The following is a 17,982-nucleotide window of genomic DNA, read 5'->3' on the forward strand; positions in this document are numbered from 1 at the left end:
GCTATTATGAAAGAGGAGGGAAAACAGTATTTTTACATTTATTTTGCACTTGCCATTATTTTTCCACAAGTATTACAGAGCAAAATTGTTAAGGCACCTACTGTCAGAGGCTTTTCTGACTATGCTTTTTCCCCTGGATCACCTCCAATTTCATTACATGCTTATTTTAATGTATGTAACTGAAACTAAAACTGAGTTCGGAAGTAGAGCATGTGAAAGCACAGAAAAGAATCCTGTTCATCGCATTTGTTTATATTTTGTTTTTCCTGAATTCCTGAAATAGCAAGATAAATATAGTTTATACTCTTGAAAGTGATTTTCTAAGAAACAAGTCTACCTGCAGTCCAAATTAACTTGTGTAATCTCTGTATTTAATTTTTACAAAGCTTTGACCACGTTACCTATCTCTAGTGCTGAGGGAACAATTGCTTTTTATTTAAATCACTGGATAAAAAGATTTACTTGACAAAACTTGTGTGAAAAGTTTCCACATCTCCCCACATAAAGAACACATCTAAACAGAACCAGATTAGCTGGCATCTGAGATTTCTCTCTTTTCCTCTGCGCTGTACAGTTTGAGTGTTTTTTTCAAGATCACTAGGTGTTAATTGAGGGGTCATTGCTGCAACATGATTTAAGAGTGTTTTATGTGCTGTGGCATTTCATGTCTCATTTAAATCTCAGTTTATAAAGTCAATGGTCTTTTCTCAATGGATGCTCACCATTATCACTGTTCAGCAACACACAACAAGACTCCGTCTGCAAGTCTGTGTGTGCAACATGCAAATTCATTTTTAAATCAAAAGGTGTTGTATTCTCTGGAGCTCATTTTGAACACACACAGAACACACACACACACAGCCAGCACAAAAACAGGAGGCAAACAGGTTTTTTCTTAATTCACATTTGACTATGCAGTTCAAAGATGTCAACTCAAAACAATTTTGCTTCTTTTACCCTATTAGTCTCTGCCAGCACTTTAAGGCTACATGCAACTTCACTGCAAGAAAGATTAAAGAGTTTGACTCCCGACTCCTATGCTTTGTAACTGCCAATGTCATTAACCAGGAGACTGGAATCTTTTCTTGCATTATATTCTAGCAGGAGCTCTAGCTATGAGAAAACACAAAAATTCCACAGGACAAACTTTGTATTGGCCAACAGTAATCGCTATGTAGGCAGGCAAGTATCTCCAAATGGCTGATCATTGTTTAGTTCTCATATCTTTGGCAATTCTGCAAGAAAAAGCTATAAACCAAGTTTTTCAATTTCTGAAACACATAAGTATTTACAGTAGGCTCTCAGGACTGGCAGTATCCTCAAGTGTTTAAGACAGGCACTAAACAACACTCATGTGAAATAGGGAGAAATCTCCCTTACCCAATTTCTAGGCTTAAATGGAAAACAACATAAAAGACTAAATAAATTGACTGCAATGAACTTGGGGAAGATTTCCCTCCTGAGTGCTCTGCAGTACCACAGTAGTTTGCTATACCTTGGGAACAGATCTGTTCAGGTAGTTGGGAACCTCTGACTGCACTACTGAGCAGGCTCCTACAGCCCGTAGTGATAAGCATTCACGGTAGCGTAACAGAAAAAACCCCAAACACAATAAAGAAACTGGCATTAGGATTATCACTGACAGTTCAAATGTAAAATTGTAGGATCTTCTGCAGTCTGAATCTCTGGTTAAGGTGACTTATGCAAGTTGCCAAGAACCAGTATTATATTTCCAAAGATCTGAAGTAATTAAGAATTAAAAGCAAAGTAACTGCTGTTGAGTGTCTAACACTGTAGTTTATGTGAAGGCTCTACGGTCTTCTACTAACAACTTGCTGTTTTGTAGCACTGGGAGAGCACTGAGCTTCCAAATTTTAACTAGATAGGGAGGACTCAGAAAGCCAGTCTTAGTTTCTTGAATCCTACAGGCAGCACAAAGCATTCCTGTGGCTGAGCCGCAAATCTGGCAGGAAAACTTGGATGCAAGTTTTAAGGTGAAAGAAACAGCTTCCTCTGTAGATAGTGCTGATACCTACAGTAAATCAGTGCAGAGCAGTTAATTCACACTCTACGTTAACAAGCTCTTTGATACTGATGTTAGCATCTGCCACTCACCCTGACTCTAGCCTCAGATGGATCTCTCCAAACCTGGCAAGAGCCTTCGAAGGGGCAGAATACTGGGACCTAATCAGTGAAAGGCTTGTGAGGGAAGCAGGTACCAAAACTTTTGCCTTCTCTCACCACCTTGCTAGAAGATCATCCAGTGTATTCCTTTAGCTGAGATCATAAAGGATTTTGGGGCATATGTTTAGGAACAGATTTACTGGGGGACTTGGAAGTGATAAAATGCAGAGAAAGACTTGGGCTGACCATACTCTTTTTTTTTTCAGCAAGTCAACACTTATCACTGGGAGTGGATTGTTACTGTTTCTAGCGAAGTTATCTGGACAGCATGCTGGGAGATCTAGTCTAGGTCCACTTTGCCTAAAAAGGTTGGACCAGATGATCCTTGAGGTCCCTTCCAACCTGGTATTCCACGATTCCATGATACCTAGTTTTGACTTAAAAAACCCAAACAAAATCCAAACACATTCAAGTATTAAACTGGCATGTGAGCTCTCTCCACCTGGTGATTGCCATGAGGTAAAGGACTGCTGATCACTGATCTTACCTCCTTTAAACATCTTCTTGTCAACACACTGGCCCTGCATTGATTCACACAATGATTCAAAGGCTGTCAGCTCCAGTTTGCTAGTACACACCTGAAGACATAACCATCTCAAAGACTCTCTCTAGGGTACCTCTTATCACACTGAATATGTGACACACGGCATTACTGGCATTTGACCTTCAATCTATGCAAAATAACACTGAAGTATCATCAGTTCATGCTCTGATTGCTCATATGTCAGAGGCAGATAGAGGGTACCCATACAGCTCCCATTCACTGAATGCTGAAGTTCAGCTCATCACTGGGCTGGTATTAAATAACTTGAATGACCCAGTGGCTGGCAAGCTCCATCCCTTGCAATTACTGACAGAGCAGAGCAGCGGAATGTATTGCCATCATGAAAATGAAGCTGGCTGCATCAACTCAGACAAACCTCTCAACTGCATAATAAGTCGCTTGCTTGCTTAATTATTCAGAAGCAACTGGTAACTTACTGTACCAGACAGGCCTTTCTTTCCCTTTGACTGGTGTTTCCAACACCAGTGCTCCCACTCTGTTCCTGGGTATAATGAGTCCTGTTTTGCTCTCATTTTTGTACTGAGGTAACTCCTGATCAGCTCTTTTGAAGCAGTGCGAAGTTACTGGGAAATAAATTGGAAAAGTAACAGAGAAAAAGTAGGTCACAGGGACCTCGGATCAAGACAAGAGAGTCTCCATTCAAATTTTAGTACAATGTCTAGGCTGTCCTTCATTCAGGTTTCACCGTAAGAGAATTCCCAAGAAAAGGAGTGTGGGCTGTTCCCATAAAATAGTTTTTACTGGACAAGACTGAGGGTTCAAATCCCAACCCTTAGAGTACTTGGGGTATCAGTTTCCTCTTTTATCCTCTTTCTCTGCTATACCAGCAGAACCAGTACTATTATTCTAATTTATATATATATATAGGGGACACCCTCGATCAATTCACTGAAGTGAGCATGATTATGAGGGAAATATTTACGGGTGTCACTCAGTTGTTAAATTGTCCCTCTAGCCTTTTAACATCCCCCATTTATTTGAAGAAAGGAAGCTGTAAATATGAAAAGACTGGTCTTTTAAAGTTAAATGCATAATATTGGCACTTTTAAAAAAGAATAAGAGTATTTAATACACTGTGCTAGTAGAATACTGTTGGTAAACAATATTTCATGTCTTGTCTAATGGAATCCCTTGTGGTTTAACACAGTTCACTGTCCATCTAATCTAACCATTAGATAATATCAGCTCTCAAATTGCAGAATGTCTGTATGGCAGCTGTGCTGTTCTCAAGCTCCTTCTGAGCGCTCCATCAGCTACCTAGTTTGTTTAGTGCTTTTTCAGCTTCAGTTGTATCTACTGCTATCATTAATGAAAAGCCAATTGTATATCTGGATGCTTTCTAACTATATAAAAAAAAAAAGGTGTCAGGAAGGCATAACTGTATTATATTCTCTCAGATAAAACAAGGTTCTCTTAGGATGTTACTGAAGGTAGCATTCCCATGTTTATTAACTATCTGGTGGAGTGATGCTAATCATAATACATGTGAATAAGACAAAGTTTATGCACAATAAGCTCATGGGAAGGATGTCCCTTGTTCTGGCTCATTAAAGGTAACTTTAAAAATGTCTGTTCTTACATCAACAGACTTACCTCAGTTTTCACATCAACTTGGCTAAGTCAGGTCTGATCCCTAGGTCAGATTAACATTTTATTCTTTACTGTGTAATTCAGGAAACACACTGTTCATCCTACTGATGCTACTGTTGCTTCAACTTCTACGTTTGGCCTTATGAAAAGGAGATTCAAACTTTACTCTTCTAATACAGTGGGTTTCATTCTGTAGTATACGGGTTTGCAGACATCCTGAAAAGGGGTCCACAGAAGGTACTTAAGAAAAGTAAGTTTGTATAGGATATACAACACAACAAAGTTGATATGAGAAATTTTTCTATGCCCTAAATTTCTAAGGGCTTCACAGTAGGAAGCAATAAACAAAACCACATAAATTTCTTAGATAATAACAACATCAGAAAACATTTTCTGTAAGGGCAGCCAAATGGGGTTAGATATAAAAAAGAACCAAAACACTTAACAGATAGCAAAATAAATTTCATCTCTAGCTCTCAGATAGCACACTGAAGTCCACACTTGTTTATTAACAAGTAACTCGAATGCCCTAATCACAGCAGTTAGGAATGAATTTAGCTATTAATCAGTTTGGTAAAACCATCCTACAGAAGAGCATTCCTTGGGGAACTCAGAAAAACTCCCAGTGAAATACCAGTCTCACCCACAGGATAGGGTTCAGAAAGTATTAGGCTGTCAGGCTTTTTGTTTAGAGACCCTCAAATTTCACTTCTGACTTCCAAGAAACATCATACCTTGAAATCCTGAGACTATCTGGACTACATCATCATAGACCATGAGAGTAGCTGAGCGTTCAGGAAGAAGGCCGAGACTCAGTGAGGAGAACACTGTGGGAGAGAAGTGGTTTAAGTAGCATATATTTGAGTTCTTATAAACATAACCCAACAACAACAACACTTACTTTCTTCTACATTTTTGCAAAAGCAGGCCACCCGAACTACTGCAATCACACTGTATACATGGCAGAAACCACATGCATTTTCTAAACGAAATAATTAAACTGCCAGGGTAATTATTATTGACCTGAACAACCTGGTCTACGCTTTGACTCCTGCAAGTCATGCATGGTAGCTAAAAGCACACAAGAGTGCAGTGTGAAGCAGGATTTTGGGTTATAATGCCCAGCTCCAGAGAAACACTTGTCATTACATGAAGAGGCCTGGAACAGTAACTCAGTCTGACTGCATTATTTTTTTGTGAAACAGCTAGACTTCTTACCTCAGGAAGGTATTAATGAAACTTAACTTTTAAATACTTTGAGATTACATAAAAAGTCATACAGAAAGGTAAAATATGATAAGTCTGAATAATTTGCTTTAAAATACAGCACATCCCTACTGAGTCACCACCCACACTACAGCAGTGTTACATATAGCAGAACTACTGTCTCTACCAGTGGTGCAAAAGGGACAGATAAATGGTATTTGCTGCAAGAAATTTGCCCGTGAGGACCTCCTTTGCCACTGGGTACTGATGTTCCTTACAGGGGGCTGTGTCTGTATGCACACACGTCTCTGGAGAGTGAAGATCATGGTATAATTTCATGCTAAGTTCTTTAGACCCAGAAGACCAGAAGTACGTATGGAATTAGCCACCAAGCACATCTGACTCCCACACCCATGAAAACAGCAAGAAGTAAATCTGCCTGCAGTCCATGCATGGCTTTCGAAAACAGAAGAGAAGGAGATTAATAGAGACTAATAATTTTTCGGAAGTGGGCAGCATCCCACATTTGCACCTGGAAAGTACTCATCCCATTCTGAGAGACCACAAGCTGAGGAAGACATTTCCAGCACTGATTAATGGAACACTGCAAGCTCTTCTGATTTTCTGGAGCTTCATAAATTTCCTCTAAGCTAATAAGTATTACCTAATACAAAAGGCCGTATAGATGTTAGCTACGAATATGGAGACTGTTTAAAGAAATATACTTTTTTAAATATTAGAAATTTTAGAATTTGGGAGAAGTACAGAGGAAAAGAGAAGAAACTTGGAGAAACACACTGATAAGAACCACCATCTAGAAGATGGTCTTAACGTATCTGAACACTAGAAAAATAAAACAAAGAATTATGTTATTGCAAGTACAGCTGAGAATTTTCTTTCCAATGCTCTAGATGTGAAACAGATCTACACATCAGGCAACATAAATAAGAAAGCCTAGTGTAAGTAGCACTAAGGCCACACAATTACAGAATTTGTCTGTCTTTACTCCAATAACTTAATTTGTACGAAGAAAGCTAATATAATTTAGACACCCTGGGGAGCTCACTACAATAAAACATGCCAACATCTTCTTCCATATACACCAGACTATAATGCACACGCAACCTCTAAAGTTCCCTTGGGCTTTTCTGCACAATCTTTTCTCAGCATGACAAAGGCAGAAAGTCATAGTTTTTAAGGCCAGAAGGATGACTGTGACGATCCAGTCTCACTCCTGTGTAACCACAGGCTTCTCTAAATTAATTACTGCTTCGGCTCCAATAGCTGAGCTTAAACTAGAAAACATGTAGAAAAGCTATCAAATTTTCTTTTAAGGTGTTCAGTGGTGAAGAACACACCATGACATCAAGGCTCTAGTAAATAATTATGAGCACAGTTGAACTATGTGCCTTTTTACCCATCAAAATTTATTGAGGTTAGACTTCCAGCCATTTGATCTCCTTTTTATACAAGCCTGCTAGACAGAGGAATTCTCTCATATCCTTTTCTTGTTCTCTGTGTGGGTACTGATGGATATGATCAAATTACTCCATGAGCTTTCTCTCTGGTGAACAAAATAAATTAAGCACTTCCAAGTCTTTCCCTGAAGCCATATCTTCCAATCTTTTAATCACTCCTGATATAACCCTAGAGATTTAAACATTCTTCTTGCAGCCTGGATCCAGAACTGGACACACATTTTCCTGAGTGGCTGCACCAAGGACAAGTTCTGAAACACTATACTCTGCCTTCTCAGTCTTTACCTTATTTTACAGCTAAGGATCAGATTATTCTGCTTTATTGCAGTGCTGAATTGGGAGGTAATTTTCAATCACTCATCTACCATGACTCACATGTCATCTGCAGAGGTACTGCCTCCCAGATGAGCTCTCCTCTCCCAGGAGCACCATAAGCATCCTCTGTTCCTAGGACTACATTTCACCACACTGAATAACATGCCTTGCTTTGACTGACTGTCCTGGTTTCAGCTTGGAAAGAGTTATTTTTTCCTAGTAGCTGCTGCAGTGCTGTGTTTCAGCTTTAGTATGAAAACAACGCTGTTCACCATGTTTTAGTTGTTGCCAAGTAGCGCTTACCCTGATCAAGGACTTTTCAGTCTCTCATGCTCTGCCAGTGAGGAGGGCACAAGAAGCTACAAGGAAGCAGAGGCAGGACACCTGACTCGAACTAGCCAAAGAGGTATTCCACACCATAGCATGTCACACTCGCTATATGCCACAGGCATATACTGGGGGTGCTGGCCAGGAAGGGCCAACAGCTGCTCAGGGACAGGCTTGGTATCGATTAGCGGGTAGTGGGTGTGAGCGAGCAGTTGCATGGTACTTAGTTGCTGGCTGGGGTTAAACACAACCATAACCCTACCAGCTTGTATGAACTGGGCTGCCTTAGCAACTTCCCACTATTCAGTGCACATGCTGCTCCAAAAACATCCTCATAAATAGGGACTACCAGTCACAAATATTTTTCTTCCAAATCATTTAGAAAGGAAAATCTATGTGCAGCCAAGAGCAGATAGATGAGCACATCTTCCATCACGAACACTTCAACAGCTCAAGTGCTGTTAAATTAATGAATTGTTAATAAGTGGAGCCATAGCTCTAGTGATAAATATTTCAATGGAAAAAAAGATCTTAATCTTTTCCTCCTACCATTTATCTTTATGTAAATAAATAATTTTCCTGTTTAAGTGGTAAAATGCTAGTAATTATTTTGGTTAATATAAGAGAAGTTCAGTTTTGCCGAATTCAGGGAACAGAAAACCCTTGATGCTTACTCCTTAAAGCTAATACAGTAATATCATGAGTTCAGTAGCTGCACAACTTTTCAATGTAAGATTATAACTAATGCATATTGACTGTGATGCAAGCATAGTGACTGCCTGTTCCCCATCATCCAATCCAGATTAAAAATAACAACAAAAAATTCCATAGTTTTCAAGACTTCTATACTGTGCTGGTTACAAGTTGTAGAGGCATTTAAATACAGCACATTTAAATACAAACAGTTTTTGGAAAGGTTTTTAAAGACTAGGTATCTTAGTCAATACAAAAACTAACAGCCTAAGTATCTTGGGCCTGAACTTTTTTGTCATGTCCCTTTGAAGGACTAACTCAAAGAACAACCCTATTAAATCTACATAGGGCGTATCAAGTTGTAACTTGGTGTTTCTTTAATCAAGGAAAGGATTAAGTTCAAGGTAAAGAAAGCAAAAGAAAAGATTCTACTCCCAATTAAATCAATGGGAAGCTATCTACCCATTTCAATGGAGGATGATCAGAGGTGAAAGGAATCTATTTTCTGAGGTAAGCTCACATTTCAGCAATGGAAAGATTTTGTGGAAACTGTATACAATTTCTGCTCTTTAAACTTCAATGACTTACCAAAACAACAACACCATGTTTGATTCCCTTCCCTCAAACTCAGTATTTGAGAAAAAGCATCATGAGAAAAACCTAACCAAACTAACTCCAGGCCATGGAGGAGTAGGTCGCATTCAAAAGATCTAGGGTGCAAGTCAGAAAGATAGGAGACATAAAACAAGAAAAGGTTCAAGCAAGAAAAGGCTATTGCATGCTTTAATCATATATGATTGTATCTTCAGGAAGTACATGAAGTATGCTGAGGAAATTGCACTTCATCTTATTTAAACAGAAAAACTATCAAGGAACATTTTAAACAGAGTCACAGAACAATCACGGTTGGAAGGAACCTCTGGAGGTCACCTGCTTCAACCAAGCAGGGGGGTGTTCAGTTGAGATTTGAATATCTTTAAAGACAGAGCTTTCACAACCTTTCTTGGCAACCTATTCCAGTATTTGACTACAGCTGCTGTAAAGAATTGTCCCCTTTTATTTATTTGAAACTCTCCTTGCTGCAATGCATTTCAGTTGCTTCTTATTTCTTCACTATGCACCTAAGAACCTGGCTTAGTCTTTGCTATAACTCCATTAAGTAGCTGGAAAACGTGGCAGAATATAGCAGAAAATGTGGAAGAAGTCAGTCTATCTTATCTGAAGCACACAAATGCAGGTAAGTAAACAGCATGCTGAAATGCCTAAAGCATAATCCTCAGTTTGAAGGGACTCAAGATCCTTTCCCCATCTGAAAATACATTTGCTGCTTCACCTTGCAGCAAGTCACACAGTCCCTCTGGCTGATATTAATAAATATTATTTTAAATTTATATTAATAAATAAAAATAAAATGGGTTTTTGAAATATTAATATATATTAATAGATATTAATAAATATTAATAAATAAAAGAAATCTTAATAAATAAAATGGAGTCAAGGCATGGGGCTGAACACTGTCCTGTGATCATTTATATTATTTAAATATTAGCACACTTAAAATCCAGCATGGCTTTGGCCTCTGCTAATTATCAGATCTGAGGTGATACTTGGGTGTGATCTGGATATAATACTAGCCTGGGACCATTCCCAAACTACTTGGACTCCAATAGTGGCTGGGGATTAGAGGAAAGGCAGAAGAAAACTGCGGATGTGACCTTCACCTAGACATTATGTCTCAAGGTCTGAAAGCCACCCCCAATCTGTTCTATTTAGCAGTACATACATAAGTCTTCATGACTCAGATTCCCATTCTGTACAACTAATGCAAAGTCTCCCACTTCTCATAAAATTGAGGCATTCTGATAAAAAGTAACATGCAAGTATTATTGTCACAATTTTTGCCTGCAGAAGAAACAAATCACGTTAATTAAGTTAGAAAAAATCCTTACATCTGGATAACATAACTGCAGATTATTGCAGGGCCAAGAATTGAAAGGCCAGGACTTCTTTTGTACACTACATGCTATGGTGCAACGGTTTTTTCTACACCTTGGGAGAGAAACGAATGAGTACATCACAGCTGCTGAAACAAAACACTTGGAAACAGAGCTCCCATAAAGAAAAAGATCTTGAATAGATATGGATTTGCTGTGGAGCTCCAAGAGCACTGACAGTTGTTTGAAAACTGATGTAGCATTGTATAGAGGACAGCCAGGAGAAGAGCTAGTCCCTGCACAGCCCTGATACCACAGTTTAACTGAGGAAGAAACCTTGCCTTTTTTGAACAACCCAGATGTTCTTCCTCCCACCCAGGATTACAAGCATTAAAACACATCATACAAAACTGTGTAGCTTCCTTTAGATGCAAAATCTTACCTCAGAACAAAAATAAAGATCTCTTACCAGGCAATCTTACAGGTTTCCATGGTGCAGAATTTGGCACATAGGCATGTTTACTAGCAGTCACTGTCAGCTGATTGCCCAGCTTATACTGAAACTTGAGGAAGGCGTTGCCATCTGCTCCTGAGGTTCCAGATGCAATGGAGATCTGGTTGGTAAAAATCTCAATGAAGGCTTCAGTTACTGGCTGATGTGTGCTGGCATCGCTTACATGGACCTTCAGCGTTACTTCTGTAACGACAAACAACCACAGCAATTATCGTCCCAAAAGCTTCTATATTCTGTATTCCACTTATGACGCCCATGCAGCCAGGCAGCACATCAGGGGCAGGCAATATCCCCCTTGATGGGCAACATGTCAATCTCACAGTAGCACCATAATTCTAATTATGCATGCTATCAAACATCATGGATAATATAGCATCTTAACTCTGTGAGGTCCCTGCCTTCCTGTGCTTCTGCTCAGCCAGCCTTTTCCACCAGCAGTGGGGAGAGGGAAAGGCTGGAAGACTGCTGTGCTCCGTCTCCCCTTCCCCAAAACATTCTCTCTTTGTGTAGTGAAGGAACAGAGGATGTCGGCTGTGATGGAAACCTGGGAAGAAAATGGGCAATGCATGGCCTGTGTTACAGTCAAGAGATTTTGAACTCCAGCAGGAGAGGTTGCCCCAGCTGGCACAGGACTTCCCTGGCAATGTCTAACCAAGACAGTGAAAACCCACAGAATCAGGTCCTTGTCCTCAAAACACAGGATGCTAGCGGTGAGGAAGAGGGGTACACTTCCCCCACCACCTCCCAGTTCAGTGGCCTTGCTTCTGAAGGGGCAAACATGTCACAGGCCCTGGTGATACCTGCTTGTCTGCCCTGATACCACTGTATTACCTGTCACCATACACAAGTGGTGGCTATGAGAAGCAAAGAAGTGATAAGGCAGTCTGGAGAATCATACATCTTGTAGACATGCAGTCAGAAGCTAACACAATGGACTTCATTTTCCTTGAGTAATTTGCGATTTTTCCAGAAACTAATTACTTGTTTAAATGTTTCCAGATGTACAATATTTGTCTACTCCTATGACTAAACCATGCATTGTGTCACCAGACTTTGTTACATGAAGTGGAGTGGCTTGTGCAAGACAGTCCCTGTGGAAGGCATTCCTCTATATCTACTATTATTTTTCTGCCCCTCCAGTATTTCCTCTGCCTCATGCTCTAAAGAAGCAGCTGTTGCCTTTCTTCAATAACTATGACTTAAATGCAATGCTGCATTGAAAAGACACAGCAACAGTTCAACGCCTCCGCCAAGCCACTCCTTGGATTTTTTCATTTACAGTTGCCTTGTTTTCCTCCATGACTACCTCCCTCCCTCCCTCTTCTCTCTCCCACTTTCTCTTCTCTCATTCTCATCTTTGGAAATCCTGCTGTTCTTGCATGAAGTCCCCCACCTCTGCTTATTCCATTCCCCAAGACAATAGACAGTACCACGAGCAACTCATTTCTTCATGTGCTGCCCAGAAAAGAGAGCATGACCTCCTTTTCATACAGATTTTAAAACAATATATTGATTTACATAGAACAGTGTTGGTGGTACAGTTCCATTACTAAAGTGTGTTAGCTTTCAAGAACTTATTTCAGTGTAAGCCCTGAGCCAGCAAGACATAACACCAAGAACCACAAAGAACAAAACCTCTGTTGTGAATTTCAACAGTGAAATGACACAACTGAGTATGCTGAGAAACATCCTGCAACAATGTAAAAATTTAAAAGGGTATCAGGATCTAATACAAAAATGCCAGCACATCTGCCCTAAGGGCATTTCAGCCAGAAAGATATTGGCCCTTTTATAAGCAGAGACTTTCTGTTTTAATCCTACACTACAGAAAATACAAATATCAGGCAGCCCTGAACAAAAACCCCATTAGAGAAATTCATCATCATTGCAGCCCTCACTTTAGAACTTGGCAATGGCGAATGCCAATTTAGAAGGGATCAGCACGAAATACGTTCTAGCTATTAAAGATTCTGGACTTGTTCCCAGTTTTGCATTTAGTAGTCAAAGAAAACAATATATACTGAAAAACAGTGTCCATACACTCTGATGTGCCCATACTGAATGCCTACTTAGAAATCTTGCCTTGACCACCAAGCAACTTGTTAAGTCTTAAGCATATGAAAAGCAGCCACATTAATTAAAGGAGGAATGCCTATGCATTTACGTATTTACAAACTGTACATGTATTTACAAACATGAGGGCAAAAGGCAATATAAGTTATTTTCAAAATGTGCAGGAACAATACACTTAGATCCAAAGCCAGATAGTTGTGCTGTTAATGTTTCCCACTTTGAATTGCCTAGCAAAGAATGCTGAAGAACAGATGTGGTTAAGAATAATGGGTCATGCATTAAAGAAAAAGCAAGGGAACAGGACAAGCTGAACATTGTGGTTAGTAACTTCAACAACATGAAAGTTTAGTCTTTTCTAAACAACCACATATAAGAAGGAACTAAAGAGCTTTGAAATATTAAATACTAATCAAGGAAGAGTATAAGAAAACAACAGAAGCATCAAATCTATTTAATTCCTTATAGACATTCAAAATTCTAGAATAGACTACTACTAAAATTGATCTAGAAACAAAGACTGATAAACAAAAATTTTCCTGAATACACAAATCCAGACCTCTCTTCCCAAACAAGAGAGCTAGCCACTGGTATCTCCAATAGGAAATTCCTTTATCCTTCACTTTATAGCTATATAGGTGGTTCTGCGTACATCCTATTCTCTTTCTGATAAGGAAGGATAAGGGGTTTCCAAAATCCTGTTTCCAAACACAAGTGATAAAGGCCATCACCCAAGATGGAAGACTGATCCAACCCTAACTATTCTATGATTCTATGTCCTGAAAGGCAACAGACTGGAACTGCTGTTGTAATCCATAGTCCCTAGATCAGACATTGGGCTTTGTTGTTTTTTTTTCTCCTCCTTTTTAATATTTAGACTTGTTGGGGCTTTTCTATGACTCAGAAGATAGAGAAAATCCTAGCAGCCTGAACAACCCCAATTCCTTTTCATGTATTATCTTCCCTGACATATATGTGAAACGTATACAGCTTACTTAACTCAGGGTTTTCTCCCACGCAAAAGCTCCTTTTTCTTCTTATCTAATGCAGCAGTGAAGTCATGAACAGCAAACCTGCATTATCATAGTGATTTCCACAGCAACAGAATGATTACAAGCTTTAAACTGCAGAGAAATTGTTGAAACAGTGAGTGTGATGAGAACAACCTATAAAGAGAGACTACTAAGAAAACTTAAAGCTATACAGTAAGTTTGAGAATTGTAAAGATACTCAGGGACTTCTTAACAGGAGAACTGAAGAAAGAAAAGAAGAGAGCAGAGGAAAGACAGCAAGTGATCACAGTCACTCTGACCTCAAATTAATAGGGAGGTCTTAGACTGAAGCATTAGGCATAATAAAAGAAGTATTTAATTATAAAAAGCTGCCTAGAAGACTCATTATTAGCTACAGAATACAGTCTTTAAGATATCTGGCAAACATTTTAGTCTGTACTTTCAGTAAAACAGTGGGAATAAAGCACATACATTATTCTGGAGTTTTACAGCCTACCACAGCAAGCAGCTCGCCAGAATTAAAGACACATGGACTCTGAGAAGGAAGAACATCTGCAGTAAGTGAGGAACACGATGGAGACAGGAAACTGAAAGCACTGCAGAAGGTGAACTCTGAGAATGTGAACTGCTAACATGAAGCATGCTTCATTCTTCCACAGATTTGTGATACTGTTTTCTCTCTATTATTGACTACAGCAGGAATATCAGTTACTAAGATCAGAAGGAGCTTTGCTCTGTGCTGCTAGTGAGGTTCCTGAGGAAGGAAGGGGACATAATGGTACACAGCGCTGATGTTTCCTCCCTGTGGATCAAAGCAGAGACGGCTGAGGTGACAGGCTCCAGGCTGATGAATTCACGCAGGGCAGGTGTCATCTCTCTCACCCCCTAGACAGGATAGGCTATGCCTGAGCCAATAGCCCCTATATAGCTGGCTCCTGACCAGTGTGCTGTGAATGTGACCCTTTCAGACCTGGGCTCTGGCACACGGCTCCTTGTTGGCTTGCACGGTACAGGCAGAGCTAGAGTAATTTGCTTATACCACTAGCTCATGCCCTGTAATATTCCTACAGGAATGTTTCCTGTCCAAAGCAAGAGCTACTTAATGTTAACTGTTCATTTCCAGGAGATAAACTACAGGCAGAGATATTCTGTCTGGATGGGCAAAAAGACTCTGCGTCCCTGTATAAAAGCATTGCTAGGAATGGGCCACACAACGGTTAAATAGTGCAAGCCATCTGGGAAACCCCACAACTCCATTTCAAGAATCCCAAAGCAAAGTGGGAAAAGGAGGTTAGTAGGAAAACAGCAAATACAGGGTTACAATCCACAAAGAGGACAAGGTTGCTGTATGTATATATTCAAGCAAGTCCAGCCTAAATTTCTCTTTTCACAGTTATAATACTTTGTCTTCTTTCAGCAATTGCATCTTGTTCAAATGAGTGCAAAAAAACTCTACTAGTTACAGTGAAAACAGCTGCTGAAGTGTAACTCCCTCCCAGTTTTCTAGTACTAAATTTACTGTCAGCTGTATAAAAAAAATCCCAGCATCTTCAAGGTTATAATTTGGGAAAGTGAAACAGAAAAAGGCAAAAAAAGCCCTAGTATGTTAGCATTCCAATCCAGAGCTCCATCTGTCTTCTTAATCTGATTTTTGAGATTTTGCTAAATCTAAACTTTCTCTGAGCAATCCTTCCAGTGCCATCTGCTTTATGAACCATACTGCCTCCTCTGAAATACAAGTAACCTTAAGACAACTATTTCTGCAGTTGCAATCCCTCTTAGACTCACAACTGCTCTTTATATTGCTATGTACTCCCAGTTTGGGAATGGTTTCCATCAGAACTGGTATAATCAGTGCTGTCGTCTATAACCGAACTCCTGAAAAGTGAAAAGCACTGGTTTTGGTTTTTAAAAATAACCAAAAGCACACACAAACCCCCCATTCTTTGTAAAATTCTGTGTAACATTCTATATAATGTTACATAGAAAGAAAACTGAGTGATCTGAGTGATGGCACACTGTCAGATCTCAAATACTGAAATAAACAGAGAAAAGTTACGACACGGATTGAAGTCAAAGACGACAATCTTCTTTAGATGCCAATCCTGCAGTTTCATGTGCATACACTCCTTTGTCAGGCAGACTCTCACTGATGTCTGCTGGACAGATGATCTCTTTTGGGAACATGCTGACACAGGCAGCCTTTATCACTTATCTTTTCCTCTGTGGGTCCCCTATCCATGGACAATGTCAGGATATTACCAAAGCAAGAGATATTTAAATTATCTAGGTTTTGATTAGAGAAAGAAAACTTCCTGCTCATTTAAAAAATACCATTATGAACGTTATTTAAAATTGCATCCTCTGCTCTGATTGAGCTTACTGGCAACTTGCCTGGTTTTGAATCCTATGTGCCAAATGAATAAGCCTTTCTGCCTCCTGACCTTTTGCCCAAGTGCAAGGTCACTCCTCAGCCAAACAATAGGATTTTCATTTATCTAAAGGAAAAAATTTTCCAAGAAAAAGGAGTGTTTCCCATCTCTAGCCACAGATGCCAACTCAAGCATTTACATATCGTCATATCTTTGTAACGTACTGTATCAAGAAGACTCTACTCACAGCCATGCTTCAAAATAGTAGCAGAGTAAGTTTGTATGAAGAAAAAGGAAATGTACATAAAATCCTTCCAGAAGCACAGAGTCTGATCTTCACTGATGTCAACACCTGAAAAGTTCACTAGTATCACCTTAAATAGCAGACTAGGTGTGCTTGAAGAATACTCACAGCAAAGACAATGACATCCCTCGCTCAGAACAGGCTCTGGTCCCCAGGAAACAGGACAAATCAGTGGTGCTACACAGCCTTCCCCTCCACCACAGAAGACCAAGACTTCAACTGGGTGAGCATCTTCCACTGATTTCCAGGGAACCCAACCATGCAGAGGGTAGGATTCGGGAGGTCTGCTTCCACTCATTGCCTGTTCAGTGTTTCTTGAGATTATACCAGGGCCACTGCAGTCCCTGGCATCAAGCAGAAAGATACTTATTTCTGTCCACAGCACTGGTCAGAACTCTAGTAAGGACCACACAACAGGGCTTGGTTCTCAGCCCCACACTTGAAGGATTTAGAAAGTGGAGGGGTTCAGAGAAGAGCCACATAAAAATGTAGGGTACAGGGAAGCAGCCTTGGTACTGGCCATCTGAAGAAGCTGACCTCTTCATCTATTGAAAGTGAAGGCTGCATGATTGTGTGAAACAGGGAAACTGCCAAAACCAGCAAATTCAGGTGTCATTTCTTAGCAACAAAAGAACAGCTTGAGAGACAGCAGACTCATTTGTGCTCACAGATAGTGGGAAGGTATTTTTTTTAATAGCATTAATTTTAATTCTAAGTGTTTAATTAAGGTTTACAGTTAATGTTTAATTCTGGAGTTAAGAGAATTAATGTTTGATTCCAGAACATTTATGAAGACAGCCCAAATGGTTGTCTGCAGTGCTTCTGATTTTTTAGCACTGCAATCTGAATTTGCTAAACACTTTTCTGCTTTACAGGTCGCAGGGAAGACTGTCAGTACTGTCCTGACACACTCTGTCTGTACACTCTGAGCACTTACAGTGTGATGACTATAATTAACTCTCACACCTCAAGTACGTTTTCCCCCAAATGTACAACTGACTGTGATTTCTGAGTTCTTCTTTTATTCCTCTCCCTTGCTTTTCCTCAGAAACAGTAAGAACTCATGCAATGGGAGCTGCATAGTCCAGTCTCTGAGCTGGCACAGAGAAGCCCATCTGTGATGCTCTTGGGTGGCACATAAGGCTTTTTTTCCTCCTCTGAAGCACAGGTTGATTTGTCTGCATTTCTCATCTAACATTCCTTGCCACAGCAAGTGCCTCAGGCACTGCTGGCACTGTGGCTGGTTCCTCTAGTGTGCACAAATTTCATTTCCAGGGGACAGAAATGGTTTATCTTAACTAAAATAGACTCAATCCACAATATTAAAGCACAGTGGTCTGTGATACGAAGGTCAGACAGGTGACCTACTTGCCTCTTCAGGTCTAAAATCCATTAAACAAAGCATTTGAAAACTCAA

At 39.8% G+C, this 17,982-nt stretch overlaps 1 protein-coding gene across 4 annotated transcripts in view; it reads right to left on the reverse strand.

The window, feature by feature from the left end:
• Nucleotides 1-17,982, reverse strand: part of FAM171A1 (family with sequence similarity 171 member A1) — a 96,744-nt gene that overhangs the window by 25,521 nt on the left and 53,241 nt on the right. For 3 of the 4 annotated variants that reach the window (XM_065666473.1, XM_065666472.1, XM_065666470.1), the window contains exons 2-3: nucleotides 10,762-10,989; nucleotides 5,074-5,166 (exon numbers count right to left, since the gene is read on the reverse strand). In XM_065666473.1, the coding sequence (XP_065522545.1) occupies nucleotides 5,074-5,166; nucleotides 10,762-10,989 (321 nt within the window). Of the gene's footprint in view, nucleotides 1-5,073; nucleotides 5,167-10,734; nucleotides 10,990-17,982 lie in introns of those variants that run through there. The other variant, XM_065666474.1, reaches the window with a different exon arrangement.

The sequence above is a fragment of the Lathamus discolor genome, chromosome 2, assembly GCF_037157495.1.
Source record: "Lathamus discolor isolate bLatDis1 chromosome 2, bLatDis1.hap1, whole genome shotgun sequence".
In the NCBI taxonomy this organism is placed as follows: domain Eukaryota; kingdom Metazoa; phylum Chordata; class Aves; order Psittaciformes; family Psittacidae; genus Lathamus; species Lathamus discolor.